The 19,051-nt window shown below is 54.6% G+C and overlaps 1 protein-coding gene across 1 annotated transcript in view; it reads right to left on the minus strand.

The window, feature by feature from the left end:
- The window catches only part of GRK5 (G protein-coupled receptor kinase 5), a 225,498-nt gene that overhangs the window by 18,130 nt on the left and 188,317 nt on the right, over positions 1-19,051 (minus strand). The window contains exons 5-9 of the mRNA XM_079899176.1: positions 13,308-13,408; positions 11,524-11,616; positions 5,422-5,485; positions 4,385-4,525; positions 2,638-2,828 (exon numbers count right to left, since the gene is read on the minus strand). Of these exons, the coding sequence (XP_079755302.1) occupies positions 2,638-2,828; positions 4,385-4,525; positions 5,422-5,485; positions 11,524-11,616; positions 13,308-13,408 (590 nt within the window). The remainder of the gene's footprint in view (positions 1-2,637; positions 2,829-4,384; positions 4,526-5,421; positions 5,486-11,523; positions 11,617-13,307; positions 13,409-19,051) is intronic.

Here is a 19,051-nt window from a genome sequence, read left to right on the forward strand (position 1 = left end):
GATCCCCTTGGGCCAAGCCGGCCTGTGTGTTTCCTTCCCGACTCTGGGCTCAGGGGGTCTGGTCTCTCTCTGGGTCAAGACAATCTTGTGCTAACCTCTCTCCCTCCAGGAATTTAAAACAAATGCTGCTTTTTGCCATAGGTGCCTTCCTGACCCTGGAGAGTGACTGAAAAGGAAGTTAGGCAAAGGCTAGTCCTGGCACCTGTCCACACACTGATGGCCCCAGGGCTAAGAACACTTCTGGCTGGAGTGGTGACAGACTCCTCCAGGCCTGAGAAGACCCTGAGGTCTCAGGATGCCTTGAAGGCAGAGCAGGGTCTGGGAATGAAAGCGGAGAAGTTATTGAGGACAAAGAACCAGCCGCAGAATTGGGACAGAGGATTGTAAGGGAGAGAACGGTAACCTCCAGGACAAACACCCCCTTTGGGAGGGGGCCCCCAGGAGCCTGGCACATCTCCCAACTCCAGCTGAGCCACAGCCTGGGAGAGAGCACCGCCAGAAGGCACGGCTGTAGACGCAGCCACCTCCTCCTGTCCCTAACGTCTCTCTTCTCTTTGATGAAATGATCGTGCTCATGTGAAAGGGAACCTCTCCACTCCCACTGGGGGGGAGGGAGGCAGCAGAAGTGTCTGTTTTTATTTTATTAATTAATTAATTAATTAATTAATTAATTTTTGGCCACATTGGGTCTTCATTGTGCTGCGTGCAGGCTTTCTCTAGTTGCAGCGAGTGGGGGCTACTCTTCGTTGCGGTGCGCGGGCCACTCATTGCAGTGGCTTCTCTTGTTGTGGAGCACGGGCTCTAGAGCGCAGGCTCAGTAGCTGTGGTGCACGGGCTTAGTTGCTCCGCGGCATGTGGGATCTTCCCGGACCAGGGCTCGAACCCGTGTCCCCTGCATTGGCAGGTGGATTCTTAACCATTGCGCCACCAGGGAAGCCCTGGTTTTATTAATAAAAGGTTTTCTCCATGAGTTAAAGAATAACAGGATAGTGTGTGCAACTCAGTTAAGCCATCGGGCAGATGATACATGGCATCTAGATCGAGGATTCGGTTCTCAACCAACTGGCTTTGTTCATCAAATGGGAGGGCAGCTCTCCTCATGAGGAGCAGTTCCTGTGCCCAAATCCAGTGGTGCAGCGTCACAAAGTGATAACTGGTGTTTGCATGTAGTTATTTATTACGACATACTTCTGTTGCTGTTGTTAACTTGCATGCTTCTGGTGTGTTAACCATTCCAAATAGGGGCAGGAGTCATCACTGCAATTAATCAGCCCCCACCGACCACCGGGTTGGAAAGACAGCTGGCTAGTGGGCACAAACCCACACCCCCAGAGAGGCTCTGGCAACTGGTCGGGGCCGGGGAGGCACCATGGTTCCCTTCCTCCATAGAAGAAGGGCTAGAATTTGGAGGGATGACTTTTTTCTTTTTTTAAGAGAAAAGCAATCAAGTGGAGGATTCTTTTTTCAACCCTCAGGGAACATTTTCTGACTCTCTTCCCACTTGGATGAAAACAAAACATAAGCATAAATTGGGAGATGGTGTGGGGGGAAGGGCACGTCATCAAGACCATTCCTCTTGCTTTCAAAACCTTCTCGGGCTCCCAAGATAATCTCCGACAAGAGCCCCATGGCAAAGGTCTTCAAACTGGGGTGTGTGTCCCCAGCGGCTGGGGGGCGGGGGTCCCCCACGTGCTGGTGGCTTCAGTTGACAGAAGGAGAGCAGGTTCCTCCCCACTCCTAAATGTGACTATGGCTCTGGAGCCAGTCACCATAGATCCCAATTAGAGGTGGGATCTAGTAATAATAATTATAAGGTCAACTCAACAGAATATATTATCTTAACACTTAGAGCCTTATGGTCAAAGGAAATTTTAAAAAAATCTTACATACATCCACATATTTCAGAGTGGAATGCTAATCGATAACTTTTATGCAAAAAAATATTACATTATAATAACTATTCTGTCGGGGTGGAGGGGAGTAGAGAAGAAAATGATAGAAAACTCCTCACCATTAAGGAGTTTTCATGCACTTTTTTAGCTGCACGATGGTGGAAATCAATTTGCTACAGCAATCAGATTCCACTGGATACCTTTAGAAATGTGATGTCACTTTAGCTCCATTTCAAAATATCAATATTAGCCACTCTTTTAACATATGATGGACAATTTCAGATGTCTACGTAAAATGTATGAGGGCACACAGATTTTCAAAATTCTGAGAGGAGGTCTGTGAGGAGAGTCTGAGGGCCACCGCGCACAGAACCTGGACACCTGGTCCTAAAAAGCTGGATGGTGTGGGAGGGAACGGGGTCCATTCTGATGCCTGCCGCGGTGGTGATCCTACTAAAGTCTTCCTGGGGTTCGTTCCGGATCAGGCCACCAGGCTCCACTGAGCTTCGCAGGCGCTGGTTGGGAAGGGAACAGTGGCCCAACCTCATCAACTCTTGACGGAACACTTGGCCTCCCTCCCTTACTCGGTTCCTGGGCAGGAGCCTGACTCAAGGGCAATGCCCGGGCCTCGACTCCCAGGGTGGGGTCGAGCGTCCAGTCCAGGGCATGGAAGGGTCAGCCTCACCTGCTCAGACTCAGATGGGGGGACCGGGGTTGCGGGGCGCTGGGAGGGGAGCCCGCTCACCTGTAGACGATGTTCTCACGGTGGAGGTCTTCCAGGCCGCACAGGATCTCTGCCGCATAGAACAGGGCACGCTCCTCCTCGAAGCCCGGGTTCCCCATGTTGTAGATGTGGAACTTCAGGTCCCCCCCGTTCATGATGGTCAGTACCAAGCACAGCGCATCCTTGGTCTCGTAGGCGTAGGCCAGGTTGACCTGGGAGCACAAGACAGCCCTGCGGTGGGGTTCCGGGGACCCTCTGACCACGTCCACTCCTCCTCCCGGGCCTTGAAGCTGGGCGGGAGGGCTAGGGTGCAGGAGCTGCAGCAGCTTCACGCCACCCCCTGCGCCCTGACAGCCTCCTGGTGCCCCTGCTGCTGCCCCTCCATCAGATTCAGTGGTTCTAGGTGAGGGGGCAAAGCTGGAAGGGGCAGGCCAGCACCTTTCCGGGGTCCCAACAGGACGGTGTCTGCATTTTTACGTCACAAAAGCATGCGTGTGCATCAGATGGTTAAAACTTCTGCCCCCTTTGGGTATCACCTCGTAAAGCCCAGCCCACTCTGGGGGATGACAGCAGCACCACGTGGATGGCGTGGCCCGCCCTCACGCAGAGCTGGTGGGAGTGAAACTGGGGGCCGTGCACACACCCTCTGACACAGCAATTCCTCCACTAGGAGTCCATCCCACGGACACCCTCACAGAAATAGGCCAAGGGGATGCTGAAGGATGGACACGGTAGCCTTATTCGTTGCGGTGGCTTCAAAACCAGGAACAACTTCTATCGTGGGGACGGGCTGCACAGGTCGTGGCCTAGCTCTTCCCTGTGCATCTGGGGAACGGTGCACAGCTTTAAAAAAGAGGTGCAGCTGTTGGTCTGTTGTAGGAAAAGCTCTACAATTTAAGGGGGAAAACACTGCAGCCTAAGATTTGTAGTAAGATCGCGTTGGCTAAAAGTAATAAAATCTGTACATGAATCAAACACGTCTGGAATGGTTACTTAGAGAGGGAGGCTTTTATGTTTACTTTGCGCCCATCTGTGCTGTTTGACTTTTTACCGGAGCATATATTATTTTTTATAATAACAAGTGGCAGTGACACTGAGAGCTGGCCAAATACCCAAGTCCTCCTCCACATTTCCCAGCCTCCCCTGCGGTTGGCTGGTCCCTGGCCATGACCGGTTCTGGCTGAGGACTGTGGGTGGAAGTGAGGGGTGTCACTGCAGCCGAGGCAGTGCAGAGCCCCCAGCACTCACGCTCCACACTCCCGGGAAGGGTGCGGCTGGAAGATGAAGGAAGGTGGTCTGATCTGATGGGATTTGGGGTGAGAAAAAGGACAGCCTTTGCCATTTTCAGCTACTTCAAGTTGGGGTTGATTTGTTACCGCAGCAGAGCCTAGCCTGGATGCAGTAACACACGAATATAAACCAGATGGGCCTCTCTAGGATCCTGACACTTCGGTCTCCTGTGATGAAACCAGCCTACAGGCGTCTGTGGAAACAAAGCTCCTTGGCTGGGCCCCGCGTGGGCCTCTTTCGTCCACGGAGGCGCTCAGAGAAGCCTGGTCTCACGCCCAGAGGGGAGCCAGGCTAGCTTGGTGACCACTGTCAGCCCCAACTGACCCCCAGGTGCCTCGTGATGGAGAGAGTGTCGGGCTCCTTTCTGCAGCCCCCCCCCCCTGCATCCCATGCCCTGGGGGATGGGGACCTGTCACACTTAAGGGACAGAAGTCCCAGTCACCAGGAGGGGGCCTGTCCCTGGGGCCCTGACACTCACCACAAACCGACTGTTGACCTTCTCCAGGATCTGCTTCTCATTCAGCGCCATGGACTCCCCTTTCCGCTTTTTGATCCTCTTCTTCTCCAGGCGCTTGCAGGCATACATTTTACCCGTGGCCCGAACCTGGCAGGCACAGACCTGAGGGGCAAGAAGGAAGCCAAGGGCACATGGCACGTGAAACAGGGCCAGTGTGAAGCTCCCTCAGGGCCAGGATGCTGTGTCTCTGGGGCTTGGAGGATGCCTGGCCGTGGACCCGCTGCTCCCAGGGCCCTGCCCTTGAGATCCGGCTTTGGCGGCACCTTAGGCAGATCCTAGCCCTTGAGGTGCAGAATCAGCCACTTACACCAATGCTTAGACGGCTGGCTGAGGCCTAAAGAACCGCTCCTCTCTCAGGGGCAACTAGATCTGCTCTGTCCCAAGCTTCCAGCCAGATGTAGCCATTGATAACTGGGGACTTGCAAGCACCAGCTGCTGGTAGGAGAGGCTTGTTTCGGGGGGGAGTGATGGGAGACCCCTGCGAACCCTGACTGTATAATTCAGAGGAATGGAAGCCAGGGCATTTGGGTCTGGTCTTAGTTCTGCCCCTATTCAGCTGTGCGACCTTGCCTGGGTCACCTAACCATTGTGAACTTCAGCTTTCCTCATCTCTAAAGTGGGAATAACAAGGCTTGGGAAGATCAGATTAAGTACAACAGCGCATACTAACAGCATGGTGTGGCCAGGATGCTTCAGCCCCTCACGCCCTCCCTTCTCCCTCCAAACACAATCAAGAGGGCCCGTTTCTCCTCTCCAGACGTGACTCCTGCCTGAGGCTGGCTCCAGCTCAGCTGCCCTGCCACACACACCCTCCTTCCTCACCTCAGACACAGCAGACCTTCTCAAGGCCCCGGCCTCACCCTCCTTCTCCATCGGGGGCGCATGACCAAGCCATTCGCTCGGAAGCCATGCTTAGAACACTTCAGGCCAAGCCCGAAGGGACAGAAAAGGTGACCAGAGTCCAGAAACTTTTCATGAATACGTGGATATTCACTTACCTCCCCAAAGCCCCCTTTTCCTAGTACTCGGTACTGCCTGAAAGTGTTTTTGGTTACCGGTTGCCTGGAAAAAAGCAAAAATCCAACATGGGACTTGTAGTATTAAGATGCAGAATCCAGAAGAAACAGACAAGGGCAGCATTGAAAAGAGCCAGCGCCAGGCACCAACGGCCAGACCAGGCCCCGGGGACCCCTGGAACCATCACTGCAGACGGGACCCTCGAGGACTTGCTCTGGGGCTGGGGCCGGGTGTTCAAATCCCAGGCTGCCGCCCTCAGGACTGCACTGGGAGGGAAGAGCTGAGCGGAGGCTGCTTCACCACACTTTCCCTGTGGTTCCCCTCTCTCTCCCAAATGCAAATCATGCGGCTAAACTCAGGAGGAAGCTGTGTCCTCAGTGCAGGGAGAGGGGAGGGGGCCAGGAGCTACAGAGGCTTGGTGTCCCACGGAGGCCACAAAGGAAACCGCAGCCCTCCCTCCCACACCTGCAGGCAGGACGGCAGGAGGGCAGGACGGCTGCACCTCCTGTCCTGGGGCGCCCGAGCTATTCCTTCCTGCAGACTTGCCCGGGGAAGACCCGGCCTCCTGTGGGCAGAGACTGCTGGTCCCCAGGTCCAGTCTGGTTACTCTCTCACGGCAGTTCCCAGGCTTCCCGCCACCGAGGGCGCTGTGCTATATGTAACCCCCCTGAGCCCCAGAACACGAGAAGATCCTGTCTGCCAAAAGCCGTATTTATGACTAATCTTTTTGTGTCTCCCGACTCCCCATTTTAATTAGCCAAAGCCATTCTTTAAAAAATATTTATTTATTTATTTTTGGCTGCGTTGGGTCTTCACTGCTGCGCACGGGCTTTCTCTAGTTGCGGCGAGCAGGGGGCTACTCTTCGTTGCGGTGCGCGGGCTTCTCTCGTTGCTGAGCATGGGCTCTAGGCGCGTGGGCTTCAGTAGTTGTGGCACGCAGGCTCAGTAGTTGTGGCACGTGGGCTCAGTAGTTGTGGCTCGCGGGCTCTAGATTGCAGGCTCAGTAGTTATGGCGTATGGGCTTAGTTGTTCCGCCGCATGTGGGATCTTTCCCGACCAGGGCTCGAACCCATGTCCCCTGCATTGGCAGGCAGATTCTCAACCACTGCGCCACCAGGGAAGTCCCACCAAAGCCATTTATAATGTCTCATGAGACAAGCCTCTGATCGGGAGCCAAGGATGGGACTTGTGGGGTAAATAAGTAAATGGCCATTTAGTTGCAGCAAAGGACTCCACCTTGCAGACAGTGTGTGCTTTTTCATCACTGGTCTGTTTGGCTAAGGAAAATCAGGTTTTCCCCCTCTTCTTTTCGGCTTTAGTGAGGTATAATTGACAAAGAGTGTACAACTTGATGTTTTGATATATGTATACATTGTGAAATGATTACCCAATCAAGCTAATTAACGTTCTGTCACCTCACAAAATTAACATTCCCCCCTCCCTCCCTTTTCTCCGTACTTTCTTCCTTTCTTCCAAGAACACTTAAGATCTACTCACTTAGCAAATTTTAAGTAAATAATACAGTACCGTTAACTACTGTCCCCATGTTGTAAAGGAGATCCCCAGAACTTATTCATCTTGCATAACTGAAACCTTGTGCCCTGGACCAACATCTCCCATTTCTCCAAGCCCTCCCCACCCCTGACAGCCACCACTCTGCTCTCTACTTCTATGGTCTGAATATCTTAGATCCCGCATGTAAGTGAGGTCACGCAGTGCTCGTTTTCTGTGTCTGGCTTATTTCACTTTAGCACAACGACCTCCAGGTCCATCCACGTTGTCATAAATGGCAGGACTTCCTTCTTTTTTAGGCTGAGTAATGGTCCATTTATAAATGTTAAATATTTTACTCCTACATTCATTGCAGAATTATTCACAATAGCCAAGACATGGAAACAACCTAAATGTTCATCAGTTGATTCATGGATAAGAACAAGCAGCTTTTACGACGTTAAAATTGGTTCTTGGCTCTCTAGGACTTTTTTTTTTTTTTTTTTTTTTTGCGGTACGCGGGCCTTTCACTGTTGTGGCCTCTCCTGTTGCGGAGCACAGGTTCCAGACACGCAGGGTCAGCGGCCATGGCTCACGGGCCTAGCCGCTCTGTGGCATGTGGGATCTTCCTGGACCGGGGCACGAACCCGTGTCCCCTGCATCGGCAGAAGGACTCTCACCCACTGCTCCACCGGGGAAGCCCCTCTAGGACTATTTTTGAGCATGCCCCAACCCCACCCCAAGAGTCTTAACCAGGGCGGGCATTGGTGTGAGACTGAATTGGGCCAAAGAACTGGTTTTGCTCGAGAAAGAGCAGTGAGCCTCTGGTCGCTCAGCAGCTGTTGAATGAATCTTCCATGGAAACTCTTCTCGCTGCTGGATCCTGAAGAGGATTTGGGATTCACCAGAAATCACAGCTTCGGCACCACTCTGTTCTCTTAGGACAGCCCTGAAACCTCCGGAGCACTCCCTGGCACGCCTGTCTCGAATTCATGTGCTGTGGCTCACTCTCTCTTCTCCGGTGTTTCTTTAGGAAGCGGGGCCCAGGCTGTCCCTGGGCAGAACTCCCCCTTGCTCTGCATCTTACACATGAGTAGCCAGCCTAGAGCAAACCTGCCATGCGCCTGCATCTGCCATGTGGCCCTGGGAAGCGTTTCTTCCAGCTGCCCTCGAAACCACATGAAGGCGTCCAGGCCTAACAGTTTACGATACGCGGAGAACAAACAGTCGGTCGACATTACCGCAGAGCTCCTCTGCTGGGGGAAATGAGTGTAATACAATTTCCGAGGAATTTCTTGGTTAACCTTGGGAGGGAAAAAAAATCCCTTTAATATTTCAACAGTACAGCACCAACAGGCCATGATCCTTTTAGCAAGAAAAAAAAGGGAGTGGGGGGAAGGCGGGGTGCTGTCAGTCATTTAGGGCATTTCTAGGCCAGGGTCCTGCCCTGCTGGCTTCAACATCTTAACGCCCTCAAAAGGGCATAACTTCTTTGAAGTCAGCATGCAGATTTTAAAAGTCCATTTCTCCATCTCATGTGTTTGGTACTGACAAGTAAAGTGAAAGCCAGTGGCCACAGCTAAAGGCTTCCATTGGAACAGGAGTGCTGGGTGGGCTAAGAGTGAAGGACTTGAGTGAGGGACCTGGGCTTCAGGCTCCACCCTTGCCAGGCCATTGCTGTGTGACCCAGGGCCAACCCATCAACCTCTCTGAGCCTTGCATCTTCAGTAAAAGGGTATATGCATCTGAAGGCTTTTTGTAAGCTGCTGAGTGTCAGATGTCATTATTAGAACTCTTGGGATAAAGGACACAGCCCCTTCTGGGGGTCTCTATGGTAACAATCCCCATTGCTTGAAGCAGCTTATACATAGACTCATGTAATCCTCACACCAGCCTCAGGAGGTGAGACTATTACTGTCCTCATTCTGCAGATGAGAAGGCTTAGGCTTTGAGAGGTGAAATGAGACGCCCAAGGTCACGGCTGGTAAGTAGCTGGGTTGGAAGTGGAGTCCAGGAAGGCTGCTGCAGAGCCCACTTTCGGTGTCCTGACTCTGCCACCCCAGGAAGGTGGGGTTGTGTTACACAGCCCAGGGCTCCAGAGTGGCAGGTGGGGCAAGATGAATACCTCCCCACCAGACTGTCCTCCGCAAGGGTCAGCTGCTCCCTCCAATATCAGAAGGGGGAGGAGACGGCAATGGTGATGCCAATGTGCTCAGTGACGACTCATCCCAACAATTACATTCAGCAGTTTACTTCCCAAGGCCCAAAGGCTGGCGTTGTTGATGTGTGCGGTGCTCTCTCACCTCACCCTCACCCCATGCCTATAAGGCAGGCAGTGTTATTATCCCCACATTACAGGTGAGGAAACCAAGATGTGGAGAGCATCCCTCCCCCAGCCCCTAGGGAGGAGGCAGAGCTGGGACTCAGACCCAGGCTGTGGGCCCCTGGTGGCCCACGCTTGGCTTTTCCATCTCCTGGAGGCATGACGTGCACGGGCAAGGCGGCCAGTGGCAGGCAGTGCACCAACAGAGGAGACCGTCCACTGCTCTCTCTGTCACCCCCATGGGTCAGGGTGGAGAGAGACGTCCCCCAGAGGCTACAGGGCAGGGTGTTTCCTCAGGGCTTCCTGAAGTGGGCAGGGAGTGCTGTGAATTCGGCTTTTCGGGGGTTCATGTCCCACAGGTATGTGTCCTAAGCGTCTGCAGGGGACTTGGCCAGCACAGATGCCGATATACGTGCAGGAGCAGAAGGGCTCTTTGCTTTCTGACCACGGCCCAGATACCCAGATGGCAGTGAGTGCCAGGTCCCTGGGGCACAGGAACCTTGGGCAGTGGGAGGGGAAACTCCCACCCTCACCTACCAGCTAACCCAGCATGGATTTAATGTAAGCATTGCCCTCTCCTGCAAATCCTGGGACGCTGTGGTGGGCAGAGCACCGCTCTGGGGGTCCTGGGCCAGGGTCCCCTCCTTGGCTGCACTAATCCCTGCCGGGTGACCCAGCAAGCCACATCCTCCCTGCCTCTCCTTCCTTGTCAGTCACACGGAGGTCACCTCTGCCCGGCCAAGTCATCACCGTGTGTGTGAGAGCACTTTGCAGAGAATAAGGCGGCAAATGGAACACATGAAAAGATGCTCGGTCTCACCCGTGATTAGAGGTGAAGAGATAAACAAGAAGGAAACCCGGCTCTCACGCACGAAGAGGAGTGTTGCTGAATCTGAGGACAAGCGAGCGCCCAGGCACCGGCAGGACTGGGAATCGGGCAGCAGTTTGGGAGGGCAATCTAGCAGTCCCTCACAGCGGAAAACCTTGCCCCTGGAATTCCTCTGCTAGGAATTTCTTTCTTTCTTTTTTTTTTTTTCTTTTGTGGCCACGCTGAGTGGCTTGAGGGATCTTAGTTCCCCGACCAGGGCTTGAACCCAGACCCCAGCAGTGAAAGCACCGAGTTCTAACCACTGGACCGCCAGGGAATTCCCATCTGCTAGGAATTTCTATGGATGTATTTGCAAAAATAAAGATGTATGTACAAAGTTATTCACTACTTCGGGAAGGCTGCACACAAAATTGAGGGAAACCTCCATGTCCATCAATAGGGGGCTGGGTTACATGAGGGATGTGCAAATCTTTCTAAGAACATGGCAGCTCCCATCATCAGATGAATGGATACAGAAGATGCGGCACATATATACAATGGAATATTACTCAGCCATAAAAGGAAACGAAATTGAGCTATTTGTAATGAGGTGGATGGGCCTAGAGTCTGTCATACAGAGTGAAGTAAGTCAGAAAGAGAAAGACAAATACCGTATGCTAACACATATATATGGAATTTAAGAAAAAAAAATGTCATGAAGAACCTAGGGGTAAGACAGGAATAAAGACACAGACCTACTGGAGAACGGACTTGAGGATATGGGGAGGGGGAAGGGTGAGCTGTGACAAAGCGGGAGAGAGGCATGGACATATATACACTACCAAACGTAAGGTAGATAGCTAGTGGGAAGCAGCCGCATAGCACAGGGAGATCAGCTCCGTGCTTTGTGACCACCTAGAGGGGTGGGATAGGGAGGGTGGGAGGGAGGGAGACGCAAGAGGGAAGAGATATGGGAACATACGTATATGTATAACTGATTCACTTTGTTATAAAGCAGAAGCTAACACACCGTTGTAGAGCAATTATACCCCAATAAAGATGTTAAAAAAGAAAAAAAAAAGAATATGGCAGCTCTTTATTTGCTGGCAGAGAAAGAATTCCCGAAGACGGTGACCCCAAAAAGTAAGAACAGGAGGCTGAGTGTATGCGTGTGTCTGCACGAGCGTGTGTGTGTGTGAATAAGCACACAGCATTTCTAGAATACACAAGAACTTAATTAACAGGCAGAGAACGCTGAATTTTATCTGAACCATGGGCCCATGGGACGTAACAGACTTCTATAGGACTTAGGTGAAAAACCAATACCCCCCGCGCGCACACACACACACACACGCACACACACACTGGCACACACTCATGTGTGTGTGTGTGTGCGTGTGTGTGTGCGTGTGTGTGTGTGTGTGTGTGTGTGTCGGGGGGCTGAGCCCAGGGAGCACTCACCTTTCCAACCACTTCCACTGGAGAAACCGATCAAAATACATGCCGTCCAGGTACTCGTGGAAGGGTTCTCCCCTCAGGTAGTCGTGGACAGACCTAGCTCAGAGGGAACAAACAGATGAACGTTTTACAACCCTGACCTTGGAGCAGGTGGGCAGAGCCATAACCAGCAGATTATAGCCCGGCCTCATCCACTTCCAGACTTTGGAAATGCAAATACACAGAGGCCTCCGACAGATGCAGCAGGAGTGGAGAGAGGCTCCACCATTCTACAAAGGTTGTTTGAGATTGACTGACCCTGCAAACCTTTAGTAAGTAGTTGCCTTGGGGGTTTGCTCTAGTTCTGGGATACAGCAGGGAGCATGATGGGGGACACACACGGCAAATAACAAACAAATAAACGACCCCAGGGGCATGTTATCGTGAAGTGGGGTAAGCGAGGTCCTGGGGGGTGTCAGGGAGATCTCTCTGAAGAAGGGACAGGAGCTGAGATGAGAACAGAGGAATATTTAACTATGTGCAATGGAGGGATTGGGTGTCTTGGGAAGGGGCAGAGGGGCGCAGGCCCTAGATTTGGTCGGGACCAGTGAAGCCCCTGGGAGGTTTTCAACCCCGCAGCAGAATTTACTGGTCACCTGCTGTGGGCCAGGCTCTAGGCCAGGCCCTGGAGGGCTCTGAACTGGGCTTCTTCCCTTTAAAAAGCGGCCACGCTGACCAGTCGAGCCCAGACACTTGGGACCCGGGGAAGGGAGGCGACACGCAGAGCTGGGGCTCGTTGGAGGCTGTGCCCTGCCAAACCTGAACAGGGGCTGGCGTCGGGGGCCAGGACGGCCACTCCCTCAAGGTCAGGGGGCAGCCCAGGGACCTCACCCGCCGTCAGAGCTGACCCTCGGACATCTCCAGGAGGGCAGCAACCAGGCTTGTTTCTGCTCACGGTGGGCCCTCTCCAGCACCTGCCACAGGGCTGGGCCCCACGTTGGCACCCCTGAATGTCCCAGCTCTTCCCATGGTGAGCGCATGGGGCGCTGGCAATACGCCGTGGAGGCAGGACTGGGTTCTTGCTCGCAAGGCCTCCCCTACGCAGCATCGTGCCAGGCACACAGCAGGCGCTCAACTAATGTCTGGGGTGCAGAGTCTGAACACGGTGCCGTCACGCCAGCTGTGATCTTGGCACGTACGTATGTTCGTGCGGCTGCACGTCAGCCTACAGGGAGGGTGCGTGTGTGGGCGCAGGAACGGGTGTGAGCCTAGCTGCCTAAGCCTTCATGGTGGCGCTTAATGGGTGCACGGCTCGCCCCACACCCACTGACTTGTCTCACGTCCCATTATGGTTGCCGTACAGCCTGCAACAAGGTGATGGGGTGTGGCTGAGAGGGCAGCCTGCAGCCCAGCTCCTGCAGCAGCGCTGGTGGGTGGCAGTGATGGGGGCAGGAGTGGGTGTGGGGGGGACCTGGGAAGGATTTCCAAACCACCCAGACTGGGTCAGATCCGTGCACATTCCTCTGTCTCCACAGCCTGGAGAGCTACTTGCTTTCGACACCATCTGAAGCAGATGTTCTCTTTGGACTTGGCACCCTGGTATCTTTTCCCTTCATGAGAAGTGTACAAGCGCTGGGTGGCTTGGCTGGGCCCTCAGGCACTGAAGACCTGCCCCGGGTGCCCAGCGCTCAGGTGGAGGCTAGAGCAGCCCCTTGCCTGGTGACTGTGTGGCAGCCCGAGGGGAGGTGGAGGGGCCTGATGCCCCGGGCTGGGAAGCAGGGAGGGAGGCCGGCGGCCGGAGCACTTACTGCACACAGGCAGAAAACAGTTCTTTGCAGGGTTTCTGAAGGAGCTTCTCCTCCGTCTGGGAGACCAGGTCCCGGCCAACTTGGGCGATGAAAACTGGGGACTGCAGGGAGGAAGAGGAGAGGAGGTATCAGTGAGGGAGGGGGCAGGGCGCCGGGTGGCCTCGGGGGCCCCTCCTACCCACACCTGGTCCTGGGCCCCTGCACCGTGGTAGGCGGTCTGGCAAGGTGGCTGGGCTGAAAGGTGGTGAACCAGCCGGGACTCAGGGTCAGATTTCGGGCTCTGCCACGGACACCGCGTGTGACCTCGTAAGGCTACGTGGCTCCTCTGAGCCCCGCTCTGCAACATGGATCACGACATCCCTGCGTCCTGGACTGCGGTCAGAACCGAGTGGGAGGTGTCAGCCTCACAGTGTAGGGAGCCCCTCGGAGCTGCCCCAGTCCCTTAGCCACTGGGGTGGGGGGCTGCGTCCCCAGAGGGCAGACATGAGACGGCCCCCTGCCCGGCCTCGAGGCCATGTGTGAAAGGGTCTGGACTAGGCAAAGGGGCAGGTGGACGGACGGCTCAGCGGCAAGGGGAGGGATGTGACACCGGCACGGCCTCGGCGTTGGTAGGTCTGCGTGCCACTCCCACATCTGCCGCTGTAGCTCTGGGACCCTGGTCTTGGTACAGCCTGGCTGTTATCAGGAGGATGGTCAGTAATAATTGTTCCTCCAGGAATGAATCAATGAAGCCTTTGGGTCAAGCATTTGGCCCGGATCCTGGCAGGTAGCAGAAAGCGTGCAATAGATGTCAGCAGTGTCATTTCGTTCTCCTTCCAGTTAAGCTGCCTGGCCTGAACGTTTCAAGTTCGAAGGGACAGTTCCAAGAGGTTCTGGTCCTACCCAGGAGCAGCAGCCCCCTTGGGAAGGTGCAGAGACAGCCAGAGGCAGCCCGGCCGCCCCTCTCCCTCCCCGCTTCATTCACCGTCTGCCGGCTCTTTACTCACCAGGTGGGTCTGTAATCAACTACAGGGATAACAGAAAACTGCCAGGAGTGGGCTCCAAAGCACAGGATGTAGGCACATCTTTCTCCCCCTAAAGATGCTGAGATCTGAAAGGCTTGCTTTCTCTTCCCAGCTATTGAACTGTAACTTGGGGGCTGATTAAGCCCACTGGGCGGTGTCTCTGGGGGGTTTGATTCTGGGGCTGGAGGGGGTGCCCACAGCAGCCTGGCATGGCTCTGGTGAATGAAATCTCCCCAGTGTTCTGAATGCCCCCATTCCTGAGTTCTTTCCTTCTTCCTTTCTCCCCTAGCCTGGTCCTCTCCTCTCTGGTCCTCTCTGCAGGCTTTCACCCAGCCCCTGAGCGGGGGAGGCCTCAGGTGTGTGTGTTGGGGGCGGCCGCTGTGCCAGTACATGCCGCCTGCACACCCAAGCGCAGGCACAGCCCATCACACGACCCCGCAGACTCAGAGCGCATCTCCCCAGGGCTGCTGTCGCCAATCCCGGGGGCGGCACCTTCACCCCACCTTCCATCCCACTTTGCCCTGGACCATCCCCCTCTCCCCACACTAAAAGCTCAATGAACGAGGGCTTCCCTGGTGGCGCAGGGGTTGAGAGTCCGCCTGCCGATGCAGGGGACGCGGGTTCGTGTCCCGGTCCGGGAGGATCCCACGTGCCGCGGAGCGGCTGGGCCCGTGAGCCATGGCCGCAGAGCCTGCGCGTCCGGAGCCTGTGCTCCGCAACGGGAGAGGCCACAGCAGTGAGAGGCCCGCGTACCGCAAAACAACAACAACAACAACAAAACTCAATGAACGAGACATCAGGAGAGCGACAAGCAGAGCGCTGGCTTCTGGAGCAACTGCGGCGCGCTTTGCAGAAAGGATCCTCACTGCTGGGGAAGAAGTCCCGAGCTCTGCTCTGCCCTCTGCCCTTGCCCATTTCATGCCTCCATCTCCTCCTCTGTAACAGGAGGGAACAGCTCCAGAGATGCCCTACAGGCCCTTCACGATTTGACAATTGGGGGTTCGTCATTTTTGCTTCTGAGACTTGGGGAACTTGCTTCGAATCCTGGCAGCTGTCTCTTGGGGATCAATGATTCCAGGCTACTTCAAAGCAATCAAATATTAGCACAAGCCACCGAGGCCACGGGTGAACTGGCTTCAGGAAGAGACCTGACGGCTGGGGCAGTTTTGGTTTGAAGGGCCCCGTGCCTGGCACAGAATTGGTGCCCCGCATATATCTGTTAGGAAGCAAGATGAAACACAGTATGCCAGGGTGTGGCCTTAACCCTGCCGTGAGTCAGCAAAGCGCAGAGACACTGGGTGGGCGTGCCATGGGGAGAAACAGAACCATTTCTGGGACCTCAGAAAGGCACCCGAGTTGCCACCTGTATGCACTCAGATGCACACTTTGTCATGGAATTCAGCCAGGGAGGACCCACCCTCACGTGCAGTGGCCCGGCCTGGTGTTGGGCACATGCACGGGGAGGGGTGTTAAAACGTGAAGCCAAGGGTGGTCCTTGACCTCAAAGCACTTCTTCTCCAGTAAGACATAAATAAGGTCATATTCACACAGAAGAGTTCCTTTGCCTCTCTTGGCTACAGGTGATGTATAAATTGAGCTGGATGGATGGAACTCAATGGCTCTCAAACTTTTTTATCAGCAAATTTCTTTTCTCCTCCATCAAATGAAATGTTTCTATAGGCCCAATATTTAAGACCAATATAAGTAATATAATGGGTAGCAACGGTTTCCATCTATTGAGGCCAACACATCCTTTCATTCAATATTCCTTCTGGCTCTGTGAGGTGGATACTATTATGATGTTCATTTCACAGATGAGGAAACTGAGGTTCAGCAAGGTTAAGACATTTGCCCAAGGTCACCCAGCCAACAAGCGGCAGAGGGGATTTACACCAGGTTGGGTGGGTCTAGAGTAAGTACGGTTGGAGGTGGTGGGGTGTCTGGGCCACCTGTGCTGCCGTCACCCACCCCCATCTCCCAGGAGTCCCCTGAGGTGTGACCCTAGCCGTGGGTTGACCTGGCACCTGCCTCCAGCAGAGGCAGATAGAACTTATATAGGAGATTTTGCAGCTCCGGGCAGTGAGCCACTGGGCTCAGAGAGAGGGGGGAATCATTGCTGGGGGGCAGGGGTCACCTGGGAAACCTTCCCAGAGGATGGGGTCAGAGGCAAAGCAGAACATGGCCTCAGACCACCCACCCCTTCTGGGCCCTCCCATCAGCCAGCGGGGCTCCCTGTCAGCCACACTCCTAGGCAGATGGGAGGGGCTTCCAGGGTCTGGGGGCAGCCCAGCTGTGCATGAAGTTGCAGCACTCTCACTCCTTGGGGCTGGCTGGCAGGAGGGCTCTGGGGAAGCTGCCCACACTCAAAGTCCTGAGGGGAGTCAATAACGCGTTTGGTTTAATGACCACGGGTTTAAACTCAGTCTTTGGCTCGACATGAAGAGACTAAGTGATTCCAACCAAACCTTCTCTCAAGTGACTCCGAGAAGTGACACCTTTGCCAATAAGAAGGGAATAAGAAGCTGTTGGCCGGTTTAAGTTGGGGCCTGACACTCAAACCTGCCAGGAGGGTGGGCAGAGCTGCTGCTCAAATGGACATTTGCTATTTGCATCAGTGGAATCTGAGGGTATTGGTCCTTCTCCTCCAGTTCAGAGAAGTCGATTTCAAAGGCAGACCCCCAGAGAGGGCTCTCCCCAGTCCACAGGTAAGGTCTGATGCGTCACGTAAGAAAAAGGGCCCTCAGACACTGAGAAGGCTCTGGGGTCCCGGTAACCACAGTCCATCCTCTGTGGCTTGAAGGCAGAAGAATTCCACAGTTTCAGATCTCTTTCCAGGAAACTAATCCCTTCTGGTCCCAGGAGGCTTGTGAGGCCAGCTGGGGAAGGGAGAGGGGTGTATCCTACAGGCCAGGTGGGCTCTGGCCAGGAATGTCACCCTCGCTGCACTGAAGCCTCCGAAACGCCAGGAGAGCTACGGTGGGCAGCGCTGTGGCTCTTTCTAGCGGGGATTGTCCCTCTGGGATGAAGCTGAGGGTCAGCATGGGGAAGAAGGATTGGGGTCATTCTCCTCCATGTCAAAGATGTTCCCCTAATTTCTAACCAAACAGAAAGGACCTCAAGGCCCTCAGATATTTGCAGGATTGAAAGCAGCCCGGAGAAGGGGTGTTGGTGGAGGTGGCTGGTAAAATTCCCCCTGGGGCCTGGGAACCCCTCAGGCCAGCCGTGGTTTGAAGTGACAATTTCTTTGGTCGCCAGGTGGTCTCTTCAAGTAGCTCCCGCCTGCAGGCCCAGACTTTAACACAAGAGTGTGAATTTAGGCACCGAGTTTCCTTTGAAATGTGTGCTGGTGTTGCTTCAGAGGAGGCCCCACTGAGAACACTTGGCCTCCTGATGGTCCAGGGCAGCTGAAGCCAATGGCTGGTCAACCTCCATGTGACCAGTGTGCCTGGCCCCGCCAAGAGGTCCACTCTGCTGGCAGTCAGGATGAGCCCCAACTGCCCTTAAGGAGGGTTCTACGGCCAACTCCAGGAGAGCTTAAAACAGCAAGACGTGCCTCTGGGACACGGCTATGTACGCCCTGGGCCGCTAACCACAGAGCTCTCTCCCCTCCAGGCTGATGAGATGGGACTTGGTTCCCTGAGGAACTGTAGGCTCAGGGCCACCTGTCCTGCCCCTGAAATCACACATGGAGCAAGGGAATAAACCTCCCCCTCCTCATTGGCTAAGACTCCTCCCCATTTCTTCTCCCTTGAGGCTGGCAGTGGGAACAGACGTGGCATTAAAGCTCGGGTGTGCTTTATCCACTCTCTGTGGGTCTGTGCCTCTGGATAAAAGCCCCTGTCACCAGAGGGAAAAGAACGGGCTCCAACCCTCCCTGTGGAGCATGAAATTGACCTTGAATCTGGTACCAGAAGAACTTGAGGCTGCACTTGGATGGGGCCAGGTGGCCAGCAGGCCCAGATGGTAGGACAGACTCAGCACACTTGCCCCTTTGTACCTCCAGCCCCCCTATGGCCCAGACTCACTCTCTGCTGTTGCTGATGCGTGTGCCACAGGTTCTAGGCGTCCTGCTACGTGTTAGCCAGAAGGCACATTTTCGGCAGCGAGAGGTGAAGGCTGCGTGGGTGTTTCTCTGGGCACCAGAGCACATTGAGAAGAGCCCTTTGTGTTGCTCTGAATGTGAATGGGGCAGGCCAGTGAACTGGGTGCAGGGGCCCAATGGGCTTTGCACCTTCACTCCTCCCTAAGTCCTCTCCTCCCTTTTGTCCCCACTCCCCTGTTAAGTTCTCAGTGCCCTCATGCTGCCTCACTGCCTATGACCCTAAACTTCAACAAGTGGCCTAGGCCAGACCTCTCATCCTCTGCTCCATCAACACGGAAACCTCTGCAATATTCAGGCGTGGACGGTACTGATGGCCAGTAATGATTCAGTGCACTGGGGTTCTAAAGAGGAGAGACTTGGCTGGAGGATTGTGGGTGGGAGGGCGTCTGCTGAGTTAGAAGAGCTAGGACTTGTCCTGAAGCTGCATCTGCATGGCAATGGATTAGGAGGGAGCATGTGCTGGGTCTGGGGTGACATACCGGCTAACAGAGATTACCGGGGTGCTTCAGGGACCAAGGCTGGGGAGCAAGGGGCGGTGGTGGGGAAGGCATGGGCCTGGTCCGGGCACGAAGCCTCCCGTGGGTGCTTCACTCAGCACTCTGCCTGCCCCAGAGAACTCCAGCGAGAGGGACGCAGCC

The sequence above is a fragment of the Stenella coeruleoalba genome (assembly GCF_951394435.1).
Source record: "Stenella coeruleoalba genome assembly, chromosome: 16".
NCBI lineage: Eukaryota > Metazoa > Chordata > Mammalia > Artiodactyla > Delphinidae > Stenella > Stenella coeruleoalba.